Source organism: Crocuta crocuta, unplaced genomic scaffold (genome assembly GCF_008692635.1).
Source record: "Crocuta crocuta isolate KB4526 unplaced genomic scaffold, BGI_CrCroc_1.0 scaffold113, whole genome shotgun sequence".
Classification (NCBI taxonomy): domain Eukaryota; kingdom Metazoa; phylum Chordata; class Mammalia; order Carnivora; family Hyaenidae; genus Crocuta; species Crocuta crocuta.
Window position 1 is genome coordinate 6,054,723 of NW_027530368.1, and position 20,230 is coordinate 6,074,952.

Consider the following 20,230-nt stretch of genomic DNA (forward strand, 5'->3'; position numbering starts at 1 on the left):
GAGCCAAAGTCAGATGCTCAACTGACTGAGCCACCCAGGCTCCCCATCTTAGCCATTTTCTAGTGTGCATTTCAGTAATGATAAATACCTTCACATTGTTTTGCAAACAATCTTCAGAACTTTTCCATCTCGCAAAACTGAAACTCTATACCCATAAAACAACAATTGTTCTGGGGCGCCTGGGTAGCTCAGTTGGTTAAGTGGCCGACTTCAGCTCAGGTCACGATCTCATGGTTCGCTGAGTTCCAGCCCCGCATCAGGATCTGGGCTGACAGCTCAGAGCCTGGAGCCTTCTGTGGATTCTGTGTCTCCCTCTCTCTCTGCCCTACCCTGCTCATGCTCTGTCTCTCAAAAATAAATAAATATTTAAAAAACAAAACAATTGTTCACTTTCCACTTCCTCCCAGTTCCTGGCAACCACCATTCTGCTATCTGTCTCTATGAATTTGACTGGTCTACTCCCTCATAGAAATGGAATCATAAAGTATTTGTCTTTTTGTGACTAGCTCATTTCACTCAGCACAAGGTCTTCAAGGTTCATCCATGTGTGGTAGCAGGTGTCAGCATTTCCTTCTGTTTTAAAGTTGAATAATATTCTATTGTCCATAATACAACATTTTGTTTATCCATTTATCTGTCAATGGACATTTGGGTTGCTTTCACTTTTTGCCTATTGTGTTTAATGCTGCCTTGAAAATGTCTTTGAGACCCTGATTTCAATCCTTGGGGTCAATACCCAGAAGTGAAATTGATGTATCATATGGTAATTCTATTTTTAATTTTTTGAGGAACCGCCATAATGATTTCAACAGCAGCTGTACTGTTTTACATTCCCACCAAACACTTCATTAGGTTCCAATTTCTCCATGTCCTAACCAACACATATTTTCTAGGTTTTGTTGTTGTTTTTTGGTTTTTGAAAGTAGCCATCTTGATCATTGTGAGGTGATGTTTTCCTGTGGTTTTGATTTGCATTTTACTAATGATCACTGATATTGTGCATCTTTTTGTATGTTTCTTGGCCATTTGCAAATCTTCTCTGGAGAAACGACTATCTACATCCTTTCCACGTATTTTAATCAGGTTATTTGATTTTTCTGTTGTAGAACTATAGAGGTTCTTTATATACCCTGGGTATTCACTTCTTATTAGATAAAGGATTAACAAATTTCACTTTGTTGACTATGTCCTTTGACGTGCAGAAGCTTTACATTTTTATGAAGCCCAATTTCTCCAGTTTTTATTTTTGTTTCCTGTGCAGCTCCCCACTCGCCTGATTGAGCGCACCCCCTTGGCACTTCTCCTGGGGTCCCCTGCATGGAACAGAACTGCTGTACCACCCAGTCTTCCCCAGGAGAGGGGGATAGAGAGCAATAAGGAAACAAGAAAAGAGCAGGTGAAGAAAGGCAAGAAAATCAAGGCTACAACTTGAGAGAACTATCTGTTCATGTGAGCCAGCATAAACAAAGACCTTAGCACAATATGAAAAATCTAGGGCGGGGGGGAGGGGGCAAAAGAAATAGGTTTTGGAGGCTCTTGAGAGCAGCGGTCAGCTAGAGCCTTCACTCATTCCATCAAAAACAAACATGCCCTCTTTGGGGTAACACATGCACAGAGAGACAAAACTGGACACTAATTACAGTGTGGCTGTACCTACCAGCCCCCCCGCAAAAGTACACTGTGAAGTGGAATGTAGATATAATACAGGTAATCAGAACCACAGATTGCTGGGATGATGCAAACACATTATTCTCTTCAAATTAAAGCACTCTATTCATGTCCAGAGCTTGAAAATCCATTTCTCAGTAAAGGTCAAGGAACGCAAATACTACTTGAATTTAATTAGTAAGCCAGCTGTCAGTCACTGGCAGTGACAGATGCAGGAAGACATTTTAAGGCAGGAAATGAGCTAATATCAACATGACAAGGTCCTTGCATCTTTAATCATGACTCCTCTTTCAGAAATACTTTATCACTGAAAGAATGACACCACGTTGGCATGTATTTTCTTTCCTGATTTATTTCCTGAGTTCTCATTCTTCTAAATAGCAAATCTAGCAAATAAGAATTTAGTTCACTGAAAGGAACTGGTAGGGCTGGACATTGTATTAATCTGTCATTGATTATACATTCTAAAGTAGTGCCCTGAAGCAAGATCGAAGCAGGATAAAAATCAGACTGCTCCGCACATCATTTTGTTTATAAATTTAGGTATGAGAGAGTTGGTCAAGGCATCAGGTGAACTGGTTCTAACCTTGAACCCACCACTACTAACTAGAGGCAGCTTCAGAAGGTAGAAGGGACTCAGAAGAGTGCAAGGGAGTTCTTGAACTACTGACGTAGAGTAAATGTGGAGAAGGCCTCAGTCACCTGCCATCCCTCTTAGAACCACCACTACTAATTTTTACTCTGCAACTTTGGAGAACTCACTTAAGCTCTCTAATCTTTAATTTACCAATTGCAAAACAGGAGTAGGATACTCAAAAAGGGAATTACTAGTGATGGTCTGAAGGTGATTTTTATGATAGCTATGGGTGATTTTTAGGTTGTCCTTTCTGCTTGTCTGTTTTCTGTGACTTTTTAAAAGTTTTATTTATATATTTTGAGAGAGAGTGAATGGAGGGGGAGGATGGTGGCCAGAGAGAGAGAGAGAGAGAGAGAGGGGGAGAGAGAGAATACCAAGCAGGCTACATTCTGTCAGCATGGTTTGTCAACTCACAAACCACCATGACCATGACCTGAGCTGAAATCAAGAGTCAGATGCTTAAGTGACCGAGCCACCCAGGCACCCCTGATTTTTTTGGAGAAAAAATATACACTAAGGACTCTAATTCATTATAAAACATTAAATAAATACAAATCTGTGTACCTAGAGATACTACTGCTACTACTATGAAATAAATATTTTTAAAATGCAAAAGAAAGAAAGGAAAAACTCATTTCCACTAACTTCTTACTCTGGGAACTTAAACACTTATTCTGCCTTTGGAGAACTCTATTTCATTTCCAGTAGATGAGAAAAATCTCTGTATAATAGAATACCAGCTAATCAATGGGAAAGGAATGAGAAAATTAGGAAATAACTATTATCTAACCCTCCAGTGTAATAATTGATTCAGGTAAGGATCATCAATAGATTCTGAAAAGCATCCTCCCACAGATAATTTACATATGAGAAAACATAACTTTATAATGGTGATATCAGGTGCCACCCACCAATAGTGCGATGGCCTGACATGTTCTTACCTATGTTCTTGCCAAAAATGTTTTACTGAATCTAATCAAGCTTTGAACCTAACTCCCAGGATACAGAAAATACAGTGGATAGAGGAACATGGTAAATTACACCACAATAAAATAACCAGATAAATACAAAATGTGGGGCATTCTATCTTGTCTCTTCAAAAAAGACAATATTCTAAACAGATAGGTGGGGACCACTGTGGACCTAGCATAAAGAATATTAACTACTACACGCAACGTATAAATCTTGATGTGATCCTTGTTTAAAAAAAAAAAACACAGCTATAAAAGATGTATTTAGGACTACTGGAGAAATTTGAATATGAACTAAACTTGAATATTAGATGATATTAAGAAATTAATTTCCTCAGTTGTGGTAACAGTATTTTGACTCCGAGGGAGAATGTTCTCAATTGAAGGAGATACACACTGAGGTATTTATAGCAGAAGTGGCATAATAAATTTAGCTTATTTTCTAATGGCTTTGTTTATACACATACACACACACAGATAATGCAGATATGGTAAAAATGTTAATGTTGAATTTAGTGGGTGAGTACCCAAATACTCATTATACTATTATTTCAACTTTCTGCATATTTGAGATTTTTCTTAAAAATATTAGAATAATTTAAAGGAAAAAGAACATGGGGATGACTTCTTAAAAGATTTCCTTAAAAAAAAAAGACTTCTTAAAAGGAAGTGTTGAATAGCTCTATTGTAATCTGAAAAACAAAAGAATCCTATGTTAGAAAATATTTCAAGTCGACTTCATCCTTTTAAATTTTTAAATTTTTTTTTTTTTTTTATGTTTTATTTATTCCTAGGAGAGAGAGAGACAGCGTGAGCAGGGGAGGGTCAGAGAGAGAGGGAGTCACAGACTGAAACAGGCTCCAGGCTCCGAGCTGGCAGTCAGCACAGAGCCCGACGCGGGGCTCGAACCCACAAAGCGCGAGATCATGACCTAAGCGAAAGTCGGACGCTTAACCGACTAAGCCACCCAGGCGCCCCTTTCCTTTTAAATTTTTAATTTTGTTTGTGTTTTATAGTGTATATATTAACATAGCGGTACATATAAATACTTTATATCAAGGATTTACATAAATACTTCATATTTACTTAAATCCTTGATAAAAGGAAATGCATGCTTAAAATTTCTTGCTCATGCACTGTGCATCAATAATATTTGGAGACTACTGCCATGCTTATAATTTCTGCTTCCAGGTCAACTTTTAAACTGCTACCAAGGCAGAGAAAATAATCCCATTGCAGGTTTACAGAGCAGAGAGGACGTAAGCAGAGTTAGCAATTAGGATTTGCTAGGGAGGCTTCCGTCAGGATTGAGTGCACTTTTTGGGAGTCTCCCACTAAACATCAGAAGTTATCATTGTGGCTGTGCCAAGATTAAACAAAGTTGGAGAGGGCTCTCTAGACTGCATTTCTCTGTCTTCCAAGGCTTTCACTTTGTCTAAGGATAATTTGCAATCTACGAAATGTAATCGAGATATCTCCTACTGCACAGTTCCCCCAGGCTTGGCCTCTGGCCACAGTGTTCGCTGGAATGAAGACTGCACAGTGATCTTCTGGGGGAAAGTAACAAGTTGTGGTGGCAAGGAGATACATCCTCACTCCTACCAGTGTCCTCCAACCCTCACATCCTATAAGGAGAAGGACAGCTTGGTGTTGGAAGGAGGCTGGAATGGGGCTAGATTGGATGATGCTGTCCTGGAGGTTTCTGTAATCTATGTGAGACAAGTTTTGGTGTCACACTGCTGGTTACCATGTGGCTCTTTGGGTAAAAAACTCCCGACTGAGGGGCACTTGGGTGGCTTAGTTGGTTCAAGCCACCAACTAAGTGACGAACACCAAGAGTTTGTCTGACTCTTGGTTTCAGCTCAGGTCATGGTCTCATGGTTTGTGGGTTTGAACTCATCTGGCTCCAAGTTGACCATGCAGAGCCTGCTTAGGATTTGCTCTCTCTTCCTCTCTTTGCCCCTCTTCCTCCTCTGCTCACTCTCTCTCTCTTTCAAAATAAATAAACTTACACACACATATACACATACAAACACACACACACACACACACACACAAACTCCTGGGTGGCCATCAACAGACAGACTTTTTTTTCTTTCATGGGAGTCCCAGAGTGCAGGTGCTCGGACTGTGGAGAGTGGTGTTTTAGCAAATTGGAGGCAGGAGGAGGAAGAAAGGGAGCAGGGGATTACCCGGAGGTCATTCCCCTCCTAAAATATCCTCAACAGTTTCCATAACCAACAGCAGCCTTTCCCAAATGGAATTCTGATTTTATAGAATGTTTATTACGTGAGGCTCAAAAAGGAGTAAAGTGGTGTTAGAAGTTTGTGAAATGCTGTATTAAATGTGCTCCTCACTGGGAGGCATGGCATAGCCTTGCATAAGCAAACCTGTCCTGTGAATCTTCAAAATTGGGTTGATAGTATTTATGGTTTCTGAAACTAATATAAACATGATTTTTTCTTTCTGGAACATCCTGGAAATTCTAGAATATTCATTCACTCTTTCATTCAACGAATGTGTGTTGAGTAGCTATACCCATGGCAGACATTGTTCTTGGCACTGAAGATGCAGAGATAAACAAGACAATGTTCTTTCCCAAATGGAGCTGATAGTCTTGTGGGATGACAGCAAATAAACAAACAAAACTGGGACTATGAAGGTAATATAATAAGTGCTATGAAAATAAAGCAGGAAAAAGAGACAGTGGGGTTGGGGCTTGAGGTAGATCGGTAGTCAGAGAAGGCTCCCTGTGGAGTGATATTTGAGTAGAGACCAAGAGTGAATTGCGGTGGCCACGTGAAGATCTAGAGGAAGAGTATCCCCAACAGAGGTACCTACTACAAAGGCCACAGGGCAGGAAGGAGTTTGGGGAATTCCAGAAACATGAGTCTTAAGGTAGAATGAGCAAGATGGAGAGGAGGGGCAGGAGACCAGGAGGGGTAAGAGACCTCTCCCTTTAGTAGACGTAGGCAGGAGCCCATCATGAAGGGCCATGTCACGGGAATGTTAAGGGGAAGAGGTGATCATTTAGGAAATTTTACATATTACAGACTGTGAGTTACAGAGGGCAAGTTCCTGACATCCCTCTTCTATAACTCCTTCAATGAATCTTATGCTTCTCTCTCTTAAATAGTGAATTCAAGATCTTGTCCCCAAATCTCTTTTCCCTAATATCCCCCACTCCTTTAGTTATTGTGGTGGCCATGACTACTGTTCATTCTATCTGGTTCTCATCTTTTCTGGGCACCCTTTTCAGTGGGCCACGTGAGTACATCTGGCCAACGGTCTATGAGCAGGAGGAATGACTTCACTCCCAGCCTGCAGTATCTGATTAGCAGGGCACAAGCCCCGACTTCCTCTATTCCCCTTGTAGCCATGGTTTCAGGTTCAAGACGGTACAACTACAAGATGATGGGGCTCTGGAAGCCTGGGCTGCCAAGCTGCCACATGGAAGTCAGTGCCCTGGAGAGTCACCCAACACAGGAAATCTGGGCATAAGAAAATGTGCCTTCTGTTAAATCACAGAGATTTTAGGGTTATCCCACCGTAACTAACCTAACTGTGAATGGTTAGGTTATAATTAAGTGGCTCTCAAAATTTTGAGTCTTAGGAGTTCTTTTACTCATAAAGATTATTAAGGACCCCAAAGAGCTTTTGTTTATGAGGGTCATACCAATAGCTATATGTCATTTTGGAAATTGTAATTGAGAAATTAAAAACATTTCTACTTCATTTGAAAATAACAAACCTATTACACATTAATACAAATGTATTCTATGAAAAACAATTAGGTTTGTTTTTTTAATTTAGTGAGATGAGAGCCAGTGCTTTACATTTTTGTAAATCTAATGCCTAGCTTAATAGCATACAGCTGGGTTCACATGTCTACTCTCCTATGCTGTTTTGCTTAAAGTATATGGAGGGGTCGCCTGGGTGGCTCAGTCGATTAGGCGTCCAACTTCGGCTCAGGTCATGATCTCACAGTTTGTGGGTTCGAGCCCCACGTCAGGCTCTGTGCTGACAGCTCAGATCCTGGAGCCTGCTTCAGATTCTGTGTCTCCCTCTCTCTCTGACCCTCCCCTGCTCACGCTGTATCTCTCTCTCTCTCAGAAAGAAATGAAAACATTAAAAAAAGTATATGGAGAAAAGTAGGTCTTATACAGATATGTATTTGGAAAAGGAAGGAGTATTTTAATGGGTTTTTCAGATAAGTGTGGTTATCATTTTTGATATGTCACAAAAATTAGAAAAATGGTAGCTTCTGAAAGGTTAGTTTCAATATTTAATCTGAAACTAAATTAATAAACTGTACAGACTCTGTTACATGAAGTTCCACTGGTCTATCTTACACTCTGAATGGATTTTACCCAGGCCTGATTTTGTAACACACACTGACCATTTGGAAAATATTGGCTTGCTCACTTCTGCAGCTCTTCCAAATGTTGACACATTTCCTCATATTATATTACTAACAATATCAGTTTTTAAAGCTTTGGGAAGCTATCAAGCTCACAATGACAAATACAATTTTCCAAATTTCCAATTTTTGCTTGAAAGCTCAAATTTTACAATTATAACAAATACTGTTGGTTGTTTTCCTCGAAGAACAGGAAACATTTTTGAGGAAATGTCTGCCAAATACTCAAGTTTGAATAACCGCAGCGTATTTGCTTTTCTTTCAAGTAAAAATTGTTTCCCCTGAAAAAATCTACCAACTCAGCTGGCAACTCCATCATACAAAGGCTTTTCCTCAAGACTGAGATTGTACTTCAATATGCACCAAGACAGGATATTAAATTATAATCCAGCATTCCCTTCTCTCACTAGTCCCATTCTATCCATTGTTATTTGGGTAATCATCTCACTGCCTTTGTAAGCTCTGTGACTGTAGACCCCATGTCTTTTTCTCCCTTGTAACATCCATGGGATTCAGTAGTCATCATTACTGAATGAGTGTATCCTATCTTCCCAAATATATCGTAAGCACATTGAAACAGGGATTCTATGTTCTTCTTTGAATCACCAACACCTAGGACAGGGTGGTGGGCCCAACAGAGCACAACTGTTGTTCTTTATGATAATAAAGTTTATTATGTACATTATATTAGGATAGCCAGTAATAATGTCAGCAGTAAGTAAACTTTATCCATTTTCTTTCAGTATCTATTGTAGAGGAACTTTGTAAGTATGGTTTGCAGAATGGCAGAAGGAAAGCACACATACATGCACGTGTGCGCACACGCGCGCACGCGCACACACACACACACACATGATTAGAGATTCCTACTCAAGAAAGAGAACTTAATAGGAACAATGTGGTCCCACAGAGCAGGGTTGGATGCAGGATGTCAGTGTGCATTTCCTCCCACCATGGGATGTTTTGGTGACACTGAAGTCTGCACACATCGATTGGAAGAAAGTCACTGTCCATTTATTCTCAGCTTTATGTCATCATTCTGGAAAATTATGCTCACAATCCATTTGCTCTCACTACATGTAATGAATGCTTACAACCACAAAAATCTTCTAGTTCAAGAAACCAATAGTATCAACAAGGCCATCGTCTATCTGGGGCAAAAACAGAATCAGTGTCCAGGGGTCACTGAAAGGTCTTCATGTCTCAGCTTCCCAAGGTCCCAGAAACACCACCCAGAAATCAACAAGAAAACATTTGCACATTAAGCATGTTGGTGAGAAATGTATAATGTGAGGAAGTATATGTATGTATACTGTGCAGGTTTAAATTCTATGAACCTGCACAAGCGGGGGAGGGGTGGAAAGAAAGGGAGACACAGAATTGAAGCAGGCTCCAGGCTCCAAGCTGTCAGCACAGAGCCTAACATGGGGTTCAAACTCACAAACCATGAGATCATGACCTGAGCCGAAGTCAGACACTTAACCAACTGAGCCACCCAGGCGCTCTGAGACAGCAATTATTTTTAAAGAACCAAGTTTTTGTTAGCATTGCTCTTGCCCCTGAGCCCATTGACACACTAATGTCATCAGTCTTCCCTCTATTTTGTAAATCACGGATTTAAATATAATCCAATTGCGAGTGTCAAATTTACACTACACTCTAGTCAACTGAGTTATGCATATATGCATTACTCAATAGTGTCTTCAGGATGAGTAAGTAAGCCACATCAAATTGTCCTTAAAAAACAGCTACCATGAGCTACCACACTATTGCCAAGAACATATTCTGACATTAAATGCTTTCTTCTTTCTGAAAGATTAGTGTTACTTCTTACATTCTCTTTTTATAGCAGCTTTATTAAAATACCCCATACCATAAAATCCACTTTTGAAAGTGTACAATTTGGTGGGTTTTAGTATATTTACAGAGTTGTGCAACCATTACCACTAATTTTAGAACAATTTTAACAATCATAAAGAGATCCTGTACCCATTAGCAGTCACCCCCTGTCCCCACCTTCTCCAGCCCCCGATAACCTTACTCATCTACTTTCTATGGATTTACCTGTTTGGGGTATTTCATACAAACAAGTTCATAGATTATGTGGCCTTTTGTGTCTGGCTTCTTTCATTTAGCACATTTTCAAACATGTATCAATCCTTCAGTTCTTTTCATAGCCAAAAAACATTCCACTGTAGAGATATGCCACATTTTGTTCAACCATTCATCAGCTGATGAGCATTTAGGTGTTTCCACTTTCTGACCATTATAAATAATGCCTCTATGGACATTGTGTATAAGGTTTTATGGGAACACATTCTCAGTTCCTTTGGGATTTATCTATGAGTGGATTAAAAACACTTTAAGGATTAAGTCCAGGGATGAGAATAAGTCAAAAGGTTTTTTTCACAGATTTGTCAAGCCCCCAGGACTAAAGGGTCATTAGAAGGGGAAAATGAGTTATTAAATAACAAAGGCAAAGTCAGAATAATAGGTAATAATAGTCTAAATAAGCATTTATCTTGTCCTGGCCAGTTTAAGCTAATTTTAATATTACATAATTAACTTGGAAAGATATTCAAAAACACTAAGAAAACAATTATAAATCTGTCTTGCTTTTTTAAGATATAAATTTCTAGGTTCTTTTAGAATAGAAAATATTAATATTTAACAAGGATACTTTTGGTTTAGTGATTTATGATTTCAATACTATGCCTACTGTTGTGTTCATATACCCAACCGCTATTAAAGATTCTAAACTGTATTTTAAAAAATTCTAACTCACCTAATGAAGAGTACTACAGGGCTTAAAGTTGTTTGAGAACAGAGATATATACTTCATAAAACTGGAGAATAAGGGGTTTCTTCTTGAAATAAAAGGCCAGAATCTTGAACACTGGCAGACAACTGGCTGCCTTCATCTGAGGACAAAAGAACCAATGTTATGGTTAAAAATCATTTCTATATCTTTTAATGTAAAGACAGAACATTGAGAGTTAAAATAATCAGGCAGGACTTCAGTTTTGAGAAAAAAAAAAAAAAAACCTGTCAAATGCTTTGGGTTTTTCTACTTTCAAATTCAGACATATAGTAAATTACAGATTTGGGGGACAAAATAACACTCCCTGCATGGTGAACATTTTGATAGCCTAGTTGAATCTATTTTCAGTATCCATTTGGTACTAATTTCCCCAAGTTTCAAAGCACAAAAGTAGTAAATGAAATTGTAAAGCTCATATCCAAGGTACTTAGAAAAATAATAGCCAGTATATGTTGGCTGTTACTTTGTAAAGCCTGGTTCTGCTTGAAGAATTACTGCAATAGCAATAAGAGAGGCATGCTTTCCCACCCAGGATGTAATTTTCCTAGTTGTGCTTGCCTAGTATTCTATAAAGATAGAATCTTTGGAAAAAAGAAACAAGGCCAAAGTTTTGTGCAACCTATGGCTTTTACTTTTTATTACCAACACACAAAGTAAATGAAAAAGTATCAATTATTTCCCTTTAACTCTCTGCTTCCTATTGCCAGATGCTTTAAATAGGATAGAAGAAGCAAGGCAACAAAACAGATTCCAGCCACTACACTGAAGGTTGACATATCAATGTTTCATTTGCAAAGAGTCAATAGTAAAGTCATAACTATAAAAAGAAGGAAAACAATTATCGCTCAAGTGACTCCTTAGTTCCTGAGTTTTTTCCAGAAAGAATATGAGCCATATATTAGTGCAGAAAAAAGCTACTTTTTCCTTTTTATAAATTTCTTTGCTTCTTTCAGAAGCTCTTCCATGTCTTCCTTCTCTTGGTCTTCCTGTTCTGGTTCCCAGTCAGAATCTTCATCTGTTGGCTCATATTCTTCCTCATCATCTGGAAAACTGTCATTGAGGTCACACTCATTGGATTGCCCAACATTATCACTGTCTTCATCTGAGATGCTTCTCACTGAAAAAAAAAGAAAAAATCGGTACACAACAGATCAATCACCACGACAATTTAGTTAGATACCTAACTGTAAAATGTCTTTCTCTGACAAGAATTTTTACTTAAGATATCGCTAACCACCACAAATTTCTAGAAAGGGGGCTAAAATTATTCTTTGTTAGAATTCTAACTTTTTAAAACAACATTTGTTTAATTCTAAGTCTTCTACCAAGAGGATCTTGAAATTAAAATGTCCTGTTAAGGCCCCTGGGAGGATCAGTCAGTTGAGCATCTGACTTCGGCTCAGGTCATGATCTCACAGTTTGTGGGTTCAAGCCCCACCTTGGGCTCTGTGCTGACAGATCAGAGCCTGAAGACTGCTTCAGATTCTATGTCTCCATCTCTCTCTGCCCCTTCCTCACTTGTGCTCAGTCTCTTCCAAAACTAAACATTTAAAATAATTAAAAAAAAAAATTTAAATGTCCTAATATATGTTTGCACGAACAGGAGGATTAGGAGGAACTTAACAGAGGACCATGGGGGAGAAGAAGGGGGGAAATGGTGGGGGAAAGGGGGAGAGGCAAACCATGAGAGACTCTTGAATGCTGACAAAAACTGAGGACTGATGGATGTGGGGGGGGGATGGGCACGGAGGGGGGCACTTGGGATGAGCATTAGGTGTTATATGGAAACGAACTTGACAATAAACTATTTGTAAAAAAAAATTTTTTTTAAATGTCCTGTGAGATTCCTAATAATGGTTCCTTAATAATATAATCAAGGGTGCTTGGGTGGCTCAGTGGGTTAGGCATCTGACTCTATTTCGGCTCAGGTCATGATCTTACTGTTCCTGAGTTCAAACCTCACACCAGGCTTCATGCTGACAGCACAAGCCTGCTTGGTTGGGATTCTCTCTATCTCTCTCTCTGCCTTTCCCCTGATCTCTCTCTCTCAAAATAAATTAAATATATAAATAAATAAATAATATCATAATCATATTCACGCTATGCTACCCTCCGGGGTGGTAGAATGTATTTTTGTCCCAGTTATTTACTGTCCCTCTCTGTCACATGATTATATTTAACCACCCTACTGACATCAGATATGGCCAAAGAAAAGTGGGTGGAAATGGTGTGTGCCACTTCCAAGGAGAAGCTTTAAGAGCCTTTTTGTAGTTCTGCTGCTATCATTTTCCCTCTGCCACAGACTCCTTCATGTCCCAGATCCTTTAGCTCGGTTTCCAGGATGAGACTATACATGGGACAAGGCCACAGCTAACACACAGCTGTAACATGGAGAAAGACACCTATTTATTGTTGTGAGGCACTGAAACTTGGGGGCTATTATCACAGTAAACCTGGCACAGTCTTATTAACATACCAGGTTTGTGATGAAATGAGAAAATATGAGTCTATTCATTTTGGAAAATTTAGTTTTATAGATCTTCTGGTTCATGTTTCAGTTACTGGGATTACTGAAAATATCACGATGACTATGGTAACAGCCATTAGAATGTATAGGTTTCTAAACAATAATACTAGGATTATAATACTAGAATTCTTCTGTCTCCAAATCCATTTCTTCCCTCATCCCACTCTTTTATTTTCTTTCCATTGCAAGCAACAGGCTTATTTTAAGATAAGCAGTGAGAGACTCTAAGATGATATGGACCATTTAAGAAACAAGTAGGAAGATTCTATCTGGAAATCTCTGAATGGCAGAAGACAATCCCTGTGATGAACACCACCAAATGTATGAGTTAAAAATAGTTTTGTTTGTACTTCTGTATATGCTTTACTTCACCTCTTCCTAAAATGTTCACATGTAATAGACAGATGTAACTTACATGAAACTCAAGATACTGGATGAGGAAAAAAATGAGAATGATGACAAAAAAAACCCACAAAAAAGCAAGGTAATTTATCTGTCTTCTTAACTGCCATAGGCTGGACATTCATATTTTTCTTAGTATCGCTATTCATTTCCAGAGAGGATTTGAGCCAGCTTATATTAATAAAGTCATAAAAAATACAAATGAAAGTAGAAACTAAGAACGTAAAAACCAGAATGTAAACATGTCAATCTTCATTTTAAACATAATTATTATAAATTGAGCATTAGGTTTTTCCCCAAGTTTCTTGGTAGCCAAGGCTACAAAGGCTACATAATGATTTGCACTGTGCTTATTAGCATAAGAAGCACACCAGTCCCTTAAGGGAAATCTAGCACTGTATTTATTTGTATACATTTCTTATCTCCTGTAAGTATCCTGAGGGGATGTTTTATGTCTAGCTAATCTCAACTTCCCATATAACTTTTATGATAGAAAACATTTACAAAAGCATTTAGAGGGCAGTTTGCAGATGAAGAAAAGAGGGAGGAGGAAAGAACATCAGTATCTCTTCTTGGCCATTCTGCTTTGGAAGTATCTCATATACATCACCAGTGACATCTCGGTAAAGCATTTCCTTTTAGATTCAGAAATTACCCTGCAGATTTACAAGAAAAACATACATAAAGCTGAAACAACCTCAGGTTCTCCCCCTGCTTTACTGGCTGTTCTTCTAAGGCGGACCTTCTGCATTTTCCCAACCTCTAAATTTTAGAGTGTTCAAGTTTCTCGCTGGGACCTCTTTTCTAACATACTCCAGTCTTATATCCTAAATTCCCAAATGTATACCCTAAGCCCTGACCACCACCTGAATTCCAGATTCTTTTATCTCACTGCCTATATACTCTCTCTACTTACATAACTAACAGGCATCCCAAACGTAATATTCTCAGAACACAACTCTTGAGGTACTTCACCCAAATCCTGTCATTCTCTTATCAGTCATGAGTATATGACTTCTCCAACCTTCCGAGAACTCTTGGAGTCATCCTTGAATATCCCCCACTGAAAACCCAACATCCAATATGTCAAGATATCCTATTGGCTCTGCCATCAAAATCTATCTGCTACTTCTCACTGCATCTCTTCCATACTCTGGTCCCCATACCATTATCTACTGTTTTCAACCAGTTCCAATGTTCACCTAACTGGTTTCTGGCTTCCACTCTTGTCTATTCTCCACAGATGAGCCAGAAAATGTTCCAATAGCTTTCTATCTCACTCTGAATTAAAACTGAAGTCCTTACTTACAGGTCCTGGCCTCTTAGACCCTACACAACTGGCCCACAGCTAGCTTTTCTGATACCATCTGCCATTCTTCACTTACTTTGTTTCAGTTCTACCCTTTCTCTACTGCTCCTTGAATAGTACAAGCAGGATCATCGCCAGAGCTTCTGGAGTCCTCTTCCCCTTGCCTGGAATACTCTTCTCTCAGATAATTACCTCTTACTCTCTCCTCTGAGTCTCTTGCTCTAATGTCAAATTTTCAGGGTCTGTTTACCATCCTACCTGAAATGGCACCTGCCTCCCACCACACACACCTTTGTCATTCTGTCCTCTTACATAACATTTTCTTAGCAGTTATCACTATGTGACATCATATAGTTGTTTATATGCACACTGCCCTTTGTAAAATTCTATAAGAGCAAAGCTTTGCCTCTATTGTATCCTCGACTCTAACAACAGTGCCTACCTAACATATAGAAGACACTTAATATGTATATTTGTTTAATATATGAATGACCAAATGAACAATTTGCAAATCAACTGCTGAATACCCTTAGTTTTACAGAAACACTTATTATAATCTACACTTTTAAGCCCTAACCTGTCAATATAATGAATCACAATGAAGGCTTTTATTTAAATCCTGCTAACTGAAGGGGCATTTAAGCCTCAATGAAAAATTGAAATCTTTAGCAACTTACTGGGCAGGCTCATTTCTTGAGCAATAGGCCATATTATTTGTTTCCTCAAAAAATTGTTTATATCAAATTGTTATTTACATAAGCATTACACTCATATTCTTTTAATTGGAGGTTCAGAATCTGTGAAAAAAAAAATCCATAACAGAACTCCAAGTAGTCAAATTTCATCCATTTTACTTTACATGGACAGGTATTTTGTGCTTTAAGTAAAAGCACCTGAAGAGTCAAACTCATGACAAAAGCAAAGTCAGCTCTAGAATTCAGCTCTGTGTCCTTTGTGAGCAGTGTCATGTCCACACCTCTTAATAGGGTTTTAAACTCTGACATGTGATTATCTTTCGGCAATCAATTATAATGGACCCTCTTTAGCAAATACAATGAGTGACTTTAAAATATTCCATAGTGTAGGGGCACCTGGGTGGCTCAGTTGGTTAAGCGTCTGACTCAGTTTCAGCTCAGGTCATGATCTCATGGTCTGTGAGACAGAGCCCTGCATTGGGCTCCATACTGACAGCTTGAAGCCCACTTAGGGTTCTCCATCTCTCCCCTCTCTCTGCCCTAGCCTCCTCTGCTCACGCACATGCTCTCTCTCCCTTTCTCTCAGAATAAATAAACATCTCAAAAATAAATAAATATTCTAAAATGTAAATGCCATCTAGATGTGCATTTACCTTTTTTAAAAACTTTTTAATGTTTATTTATTTTTGAGAGAGACAAAGTATAAGCGGGGGAGGGGCAGATAGAGAGGGAAACACAGAATCTGAAGCAGGCTCCAGGCTCTGAGCTGTCAGCACAAAGCCTGATGCGGGACTCGAATCCACAGACTGTGAGATCATGACCTGAGCCAAATCAAACCCTTAACTGACTGAGCCACCCAGGCGCCCCACCTTTTTTTTTTTTTTTTTTTTTATTTGCTGAAGGTGATTTTAGAAAAATTACAGTTTCTGCTGTTTGGTGTAACTGGGACATGCAGATGGTGAAACTTTACTTATTTGGAAAATGCTCTGAATCAGCACACCTATTGATCTGAATTATTATAGGATTTCCTGAATCATGGAAATAATCTCAGGAAGCATGGTTCTGAACACCTGGGTGGCTCAGGCAGTTAAGCATCTGACTTCGGCTCAGGTTATGATCTCATGGCTTGTGAGTTCAAGCCCCGCGTCAGGCTCTGTTGCTGACAGCTCAGAGCCTGGGGCCGGCTTCAGATTCTGTGTCTCTGGCTCTCTCTGTCCCTCCCCCACTCACACTCTCTTTCTCTCAAAAATAAACAAACATTAAAACAATTAAAAAAAAAAAAAAGGAGTGAGGTTGTTTCTTCCAAATCAAGGCAAACTCAGAAGTCATTTTTTTCTATACTTTCACTTAGAAGCTTCTTGCTGCTACTTATTTCTGTTTTTATGTGATAATCTATCCCCCTCATCCAACAAAAAGTCTCTTTAAAAAGCAGCATGGTAAGAGGAAGAGAACAGACTGGAGGGTAGAAAAGTTCAAAGATCTGGGTCATCAACAAGCCCATAAAAAATGAACAAGTCACTTAACTTAATGTCTTAATTGAATTTATGTTTTTATCTATGAGTCAAAGGATGTTGATTAAATTACTCCAAAAATCCTTTCTGACTCTGAAGTTCTCATTTTAAGGCCAAAGTAGGAATCTTCATTTTCTCTACAGATCAGTGAATATGAAATGTAGGAATGGACTGACAGCTTGACTGCACAAAGCAGTACAAGAGAAATAGGCTGCCACTTATTTTGAAAAATTGATGGGTAACATCGAACTTCCATGATGGAAAATAACCACCTTTAGCGAAGAAACAAACTCTTAACATGTTTAAAACAACATAGTATTAGCTATTTGGGATTAGGCTGTAGTAATTTCTGACTTTTCTACTTATGAAGAGGAATGTATGATATCAGAATGGCAATTCCTAAATTTGTATCTAATCTTTCCTTTACAGTTTAAAATTTCCCTGTCAACTCTTACCCCAAGAACATAAGTATGAAGAGCTAGTGAAGAGTACAGTGACAAACACATGCTGGAAGAAATGCTGGTTTTAAAGAAAGACAAGATTGTTCCAAATTGCTGATTTTTGCAGACAGATTTTGGGTGTTAGGATCTAAGATGACAGATGTCTCACAGCAGATTTAGAGCTTAATGTCAATAATTCTTCAGATTTTATTTTCCTTTCTTTCCCATTCTGATATACTTTATTATACATGAAATTTACTTCTTTTTTAAAATACCACTGCACTAGCCTTTTTCCTTTCCCCAAATCTCTCAGCTTTTGCCACATTAAGCAGCAGTTTATATAATCTCATTTAAGTTCCATTAATTTTCATAATAGCTTTTAGAGCTTTTGGGTTCTACTTCTGGGGGAAAAAGCATATATAAGTAAATGTGTGCATACAAGGGCAGAACTAGAGAAATATTAAAATAGCTATCAGTAGAACATTCTAAATTTTCAGCCATCAATGGTACCAACAGCCTAGACTAATGCATATCACATAATGATAAAAGCCAGAATGACTTCAATAATCAGATGATAAAATGCTGATGATAATTTCTTTTAAATGCTCTCAACAGGTAAGTTAGCTACAAAAGTATAGAATAAAATTTTCCTGGCACTGATTACTCTTGCATTCAATACCTTGTGCCAAAACCACAGAACTCTAAAATTTTAAAGTGTGGAAAGTTGGTGAAAATTTAAACCAATTAGATATGTAATAAGTTTAACACATGACAGCACCAAACTTACAGAAAACAAAATCACTACATAAATTGTTGCATGTGTGGAAGAACTCCTTAGACAGAAGTGTTTAGAAGTGCTACAAATTAGAAGTCAAACAGTAAGAGTTCAATGCAGTTATTTTAATATTGGTACTATATTAAATTCTATTGTCTTATTGTATAATTATGATACCCCCAACCCAAATTCAACATGCTTGAATTTTTAAAAAAGGAGAGGGGGCGCCTAGGTGGCTCAGTGGGTTAAGTGTCTGACTCTTGATTTTGGCTCAGGTCACGATCCTGTGAGGTCAGGCTCCACGCTAGGCATGGAACCTGCTTGATGTTCTCTTTCTCTCTCCTTCTGCCTCTCCCTTTCTTTCTCTCTCAAAAAACAAAAACAAAAGCAAAACAAAACAGAAAAACAAAAAAAACTACCTGGTTCTTCCTCCTGATCTCTATGATATGTAAATATCATCCCCAGGCTCCTGATAAACTGTATCATAATTCTGAGTCATCATTATTTCCATTACGTCATCCCAGCCCCCTCACCATAACCAATTAGTTGGCAGATCTGATCTTTCCTTCAAAATCTCCCTTGTATCCAATCCTATCTTTCCATTCTCATGGTGGCCACTCTAGTTCTGGCCCTTTGTTCAACTGCCTAATTAACACCCAGAAGACTTCTCCCACTCTAATTCAGACTGATGTCAGCAGCTTGATTTGGATAAAATACTGCCTTGCCATTATTCGCCAATGTACCCACATCTTTGTTCTAGTTTTCAAGACCTTCTATAATCTGCCTCAATACATATTTTTAGTATCATCCACAGTCACTACAGAGACTCTCGATATTAGTTAAACTGATCCACTTGCTAACTCCACACACAACTTATATTTTCTACCTTGATGTCCTTGATTATATATTATTTACTTTGTCTGGGATATCCTATACCTACCAACCACAAAGTTAAGAGACAAAGATGATTTAAATCTGACCAAGACCAACTTCAATACCCACATCAAGGTCTGCCCTGATAAGTCCAAGCAGAAAGTTCTCCTGCCCCTTCCTTGGAGATTTTAGACCATCTTGCCACAAGAATATAGACCCATAGCTGATTTTCACGGATCTCTGTAACTCTGCTCACTTGGAAGATATAATAAATGAATAAATAAGTATATAATAAATCAGTATACAAATGAGATTAGGAACTTGGGTGATGTTAAACTTTAAGGATTTGGGAGATGAGAAAAACAAGGATGTTAGAATTCAGTGTTAGATATCGCTAAATTAAGAAATACAATGAGGACCCCTCAACATTCAATTTAATATTTGAAATACTCCAGACAACTTAATTTATAAGTTTTAGAGTTGGAAGAATGTTCTGACTGTATTGCCACATAACAACCCTTGAAAGTAGATTAAAAATAAAAATATCTATACTTTAAAAACTGTCTTTCCAATGAGAAGTTTTTCTTACAGTTGTTGCAAAAATATGCCTTCTTTCAGAAGATTCTCTAATGATAATTCAAAGAGACTTTTCAAAGAAAATTCAGATATTTTAACTATGCTATCTCATGCATATTAATAGTTTTTAGGAAAATGGTTCCTATTTCTATAGATATAGATGTATCAAATGCCTTTTCACGGGACAGTGTTAAACTCTGTCAATAAAGTATAGCTCAAATTGATATATATTACATGAGTCCTGGAAGGAAAGTTCATTTAACCATCATACATGCTATATCATTAGATAGAACCCCAGTAAAAAAAAGTATAACATATAATATACCCTATTAGCTCAGATAAAATGACTCATTTGTGTCTGGAGTAGTAAAGCATGAAAGTGTATCTCAAAGAGAAATTTCAAATGGAATTCTCTTATGGTGAAATTATTTTTATCACTTGGTTACAAGGTGATTGTGTTTACGCACACACAAGTGCATGGGGTCACAGACTGCATATTATGCATTTTATTCCCTCACTCTGTGGGCAGAAATGCTGTGTGCTGAATTGGCCTCTGCATTATATAAATGATATGAAGAACCAGAATTTGTTAAAGGTAAAAAATT

The 20,230-nt window shown here is 38.1% G+C and overlaps 1 protein-coding gene across 4 annotated transcripts in view; it reads right to left on the reverse strand.

Annotated features, from left to right (window-relative positions):
- Positions 1-11,125: 11,125 nt before the first annotated feature.
- Positions 11,126-20,230, reverse strand: part of APLF (aprataxin and PNKP like factor) — an 81,901-nt gene continuing 72,796 nt past the window's right edge. For 2 of the 4 annotated variants that reach the window (XM_077766382.1, XM_077766383.1), the window contains one exon: positions 11,126-11,634. In XM_077766382.1, coding sequence (XP_077622508.1) covers positions 11,432-11,634 — 203 coding nt within the window. In that variant the 3' untranslated portion in view covers positions 11,126-11,431. The remainder of the gene's footprint in view (positions 11,635-20,230) is intronic. The other 2 variants (XM_077766384.1, XM_077766385.1) reach the window with 1 other exon arrangement.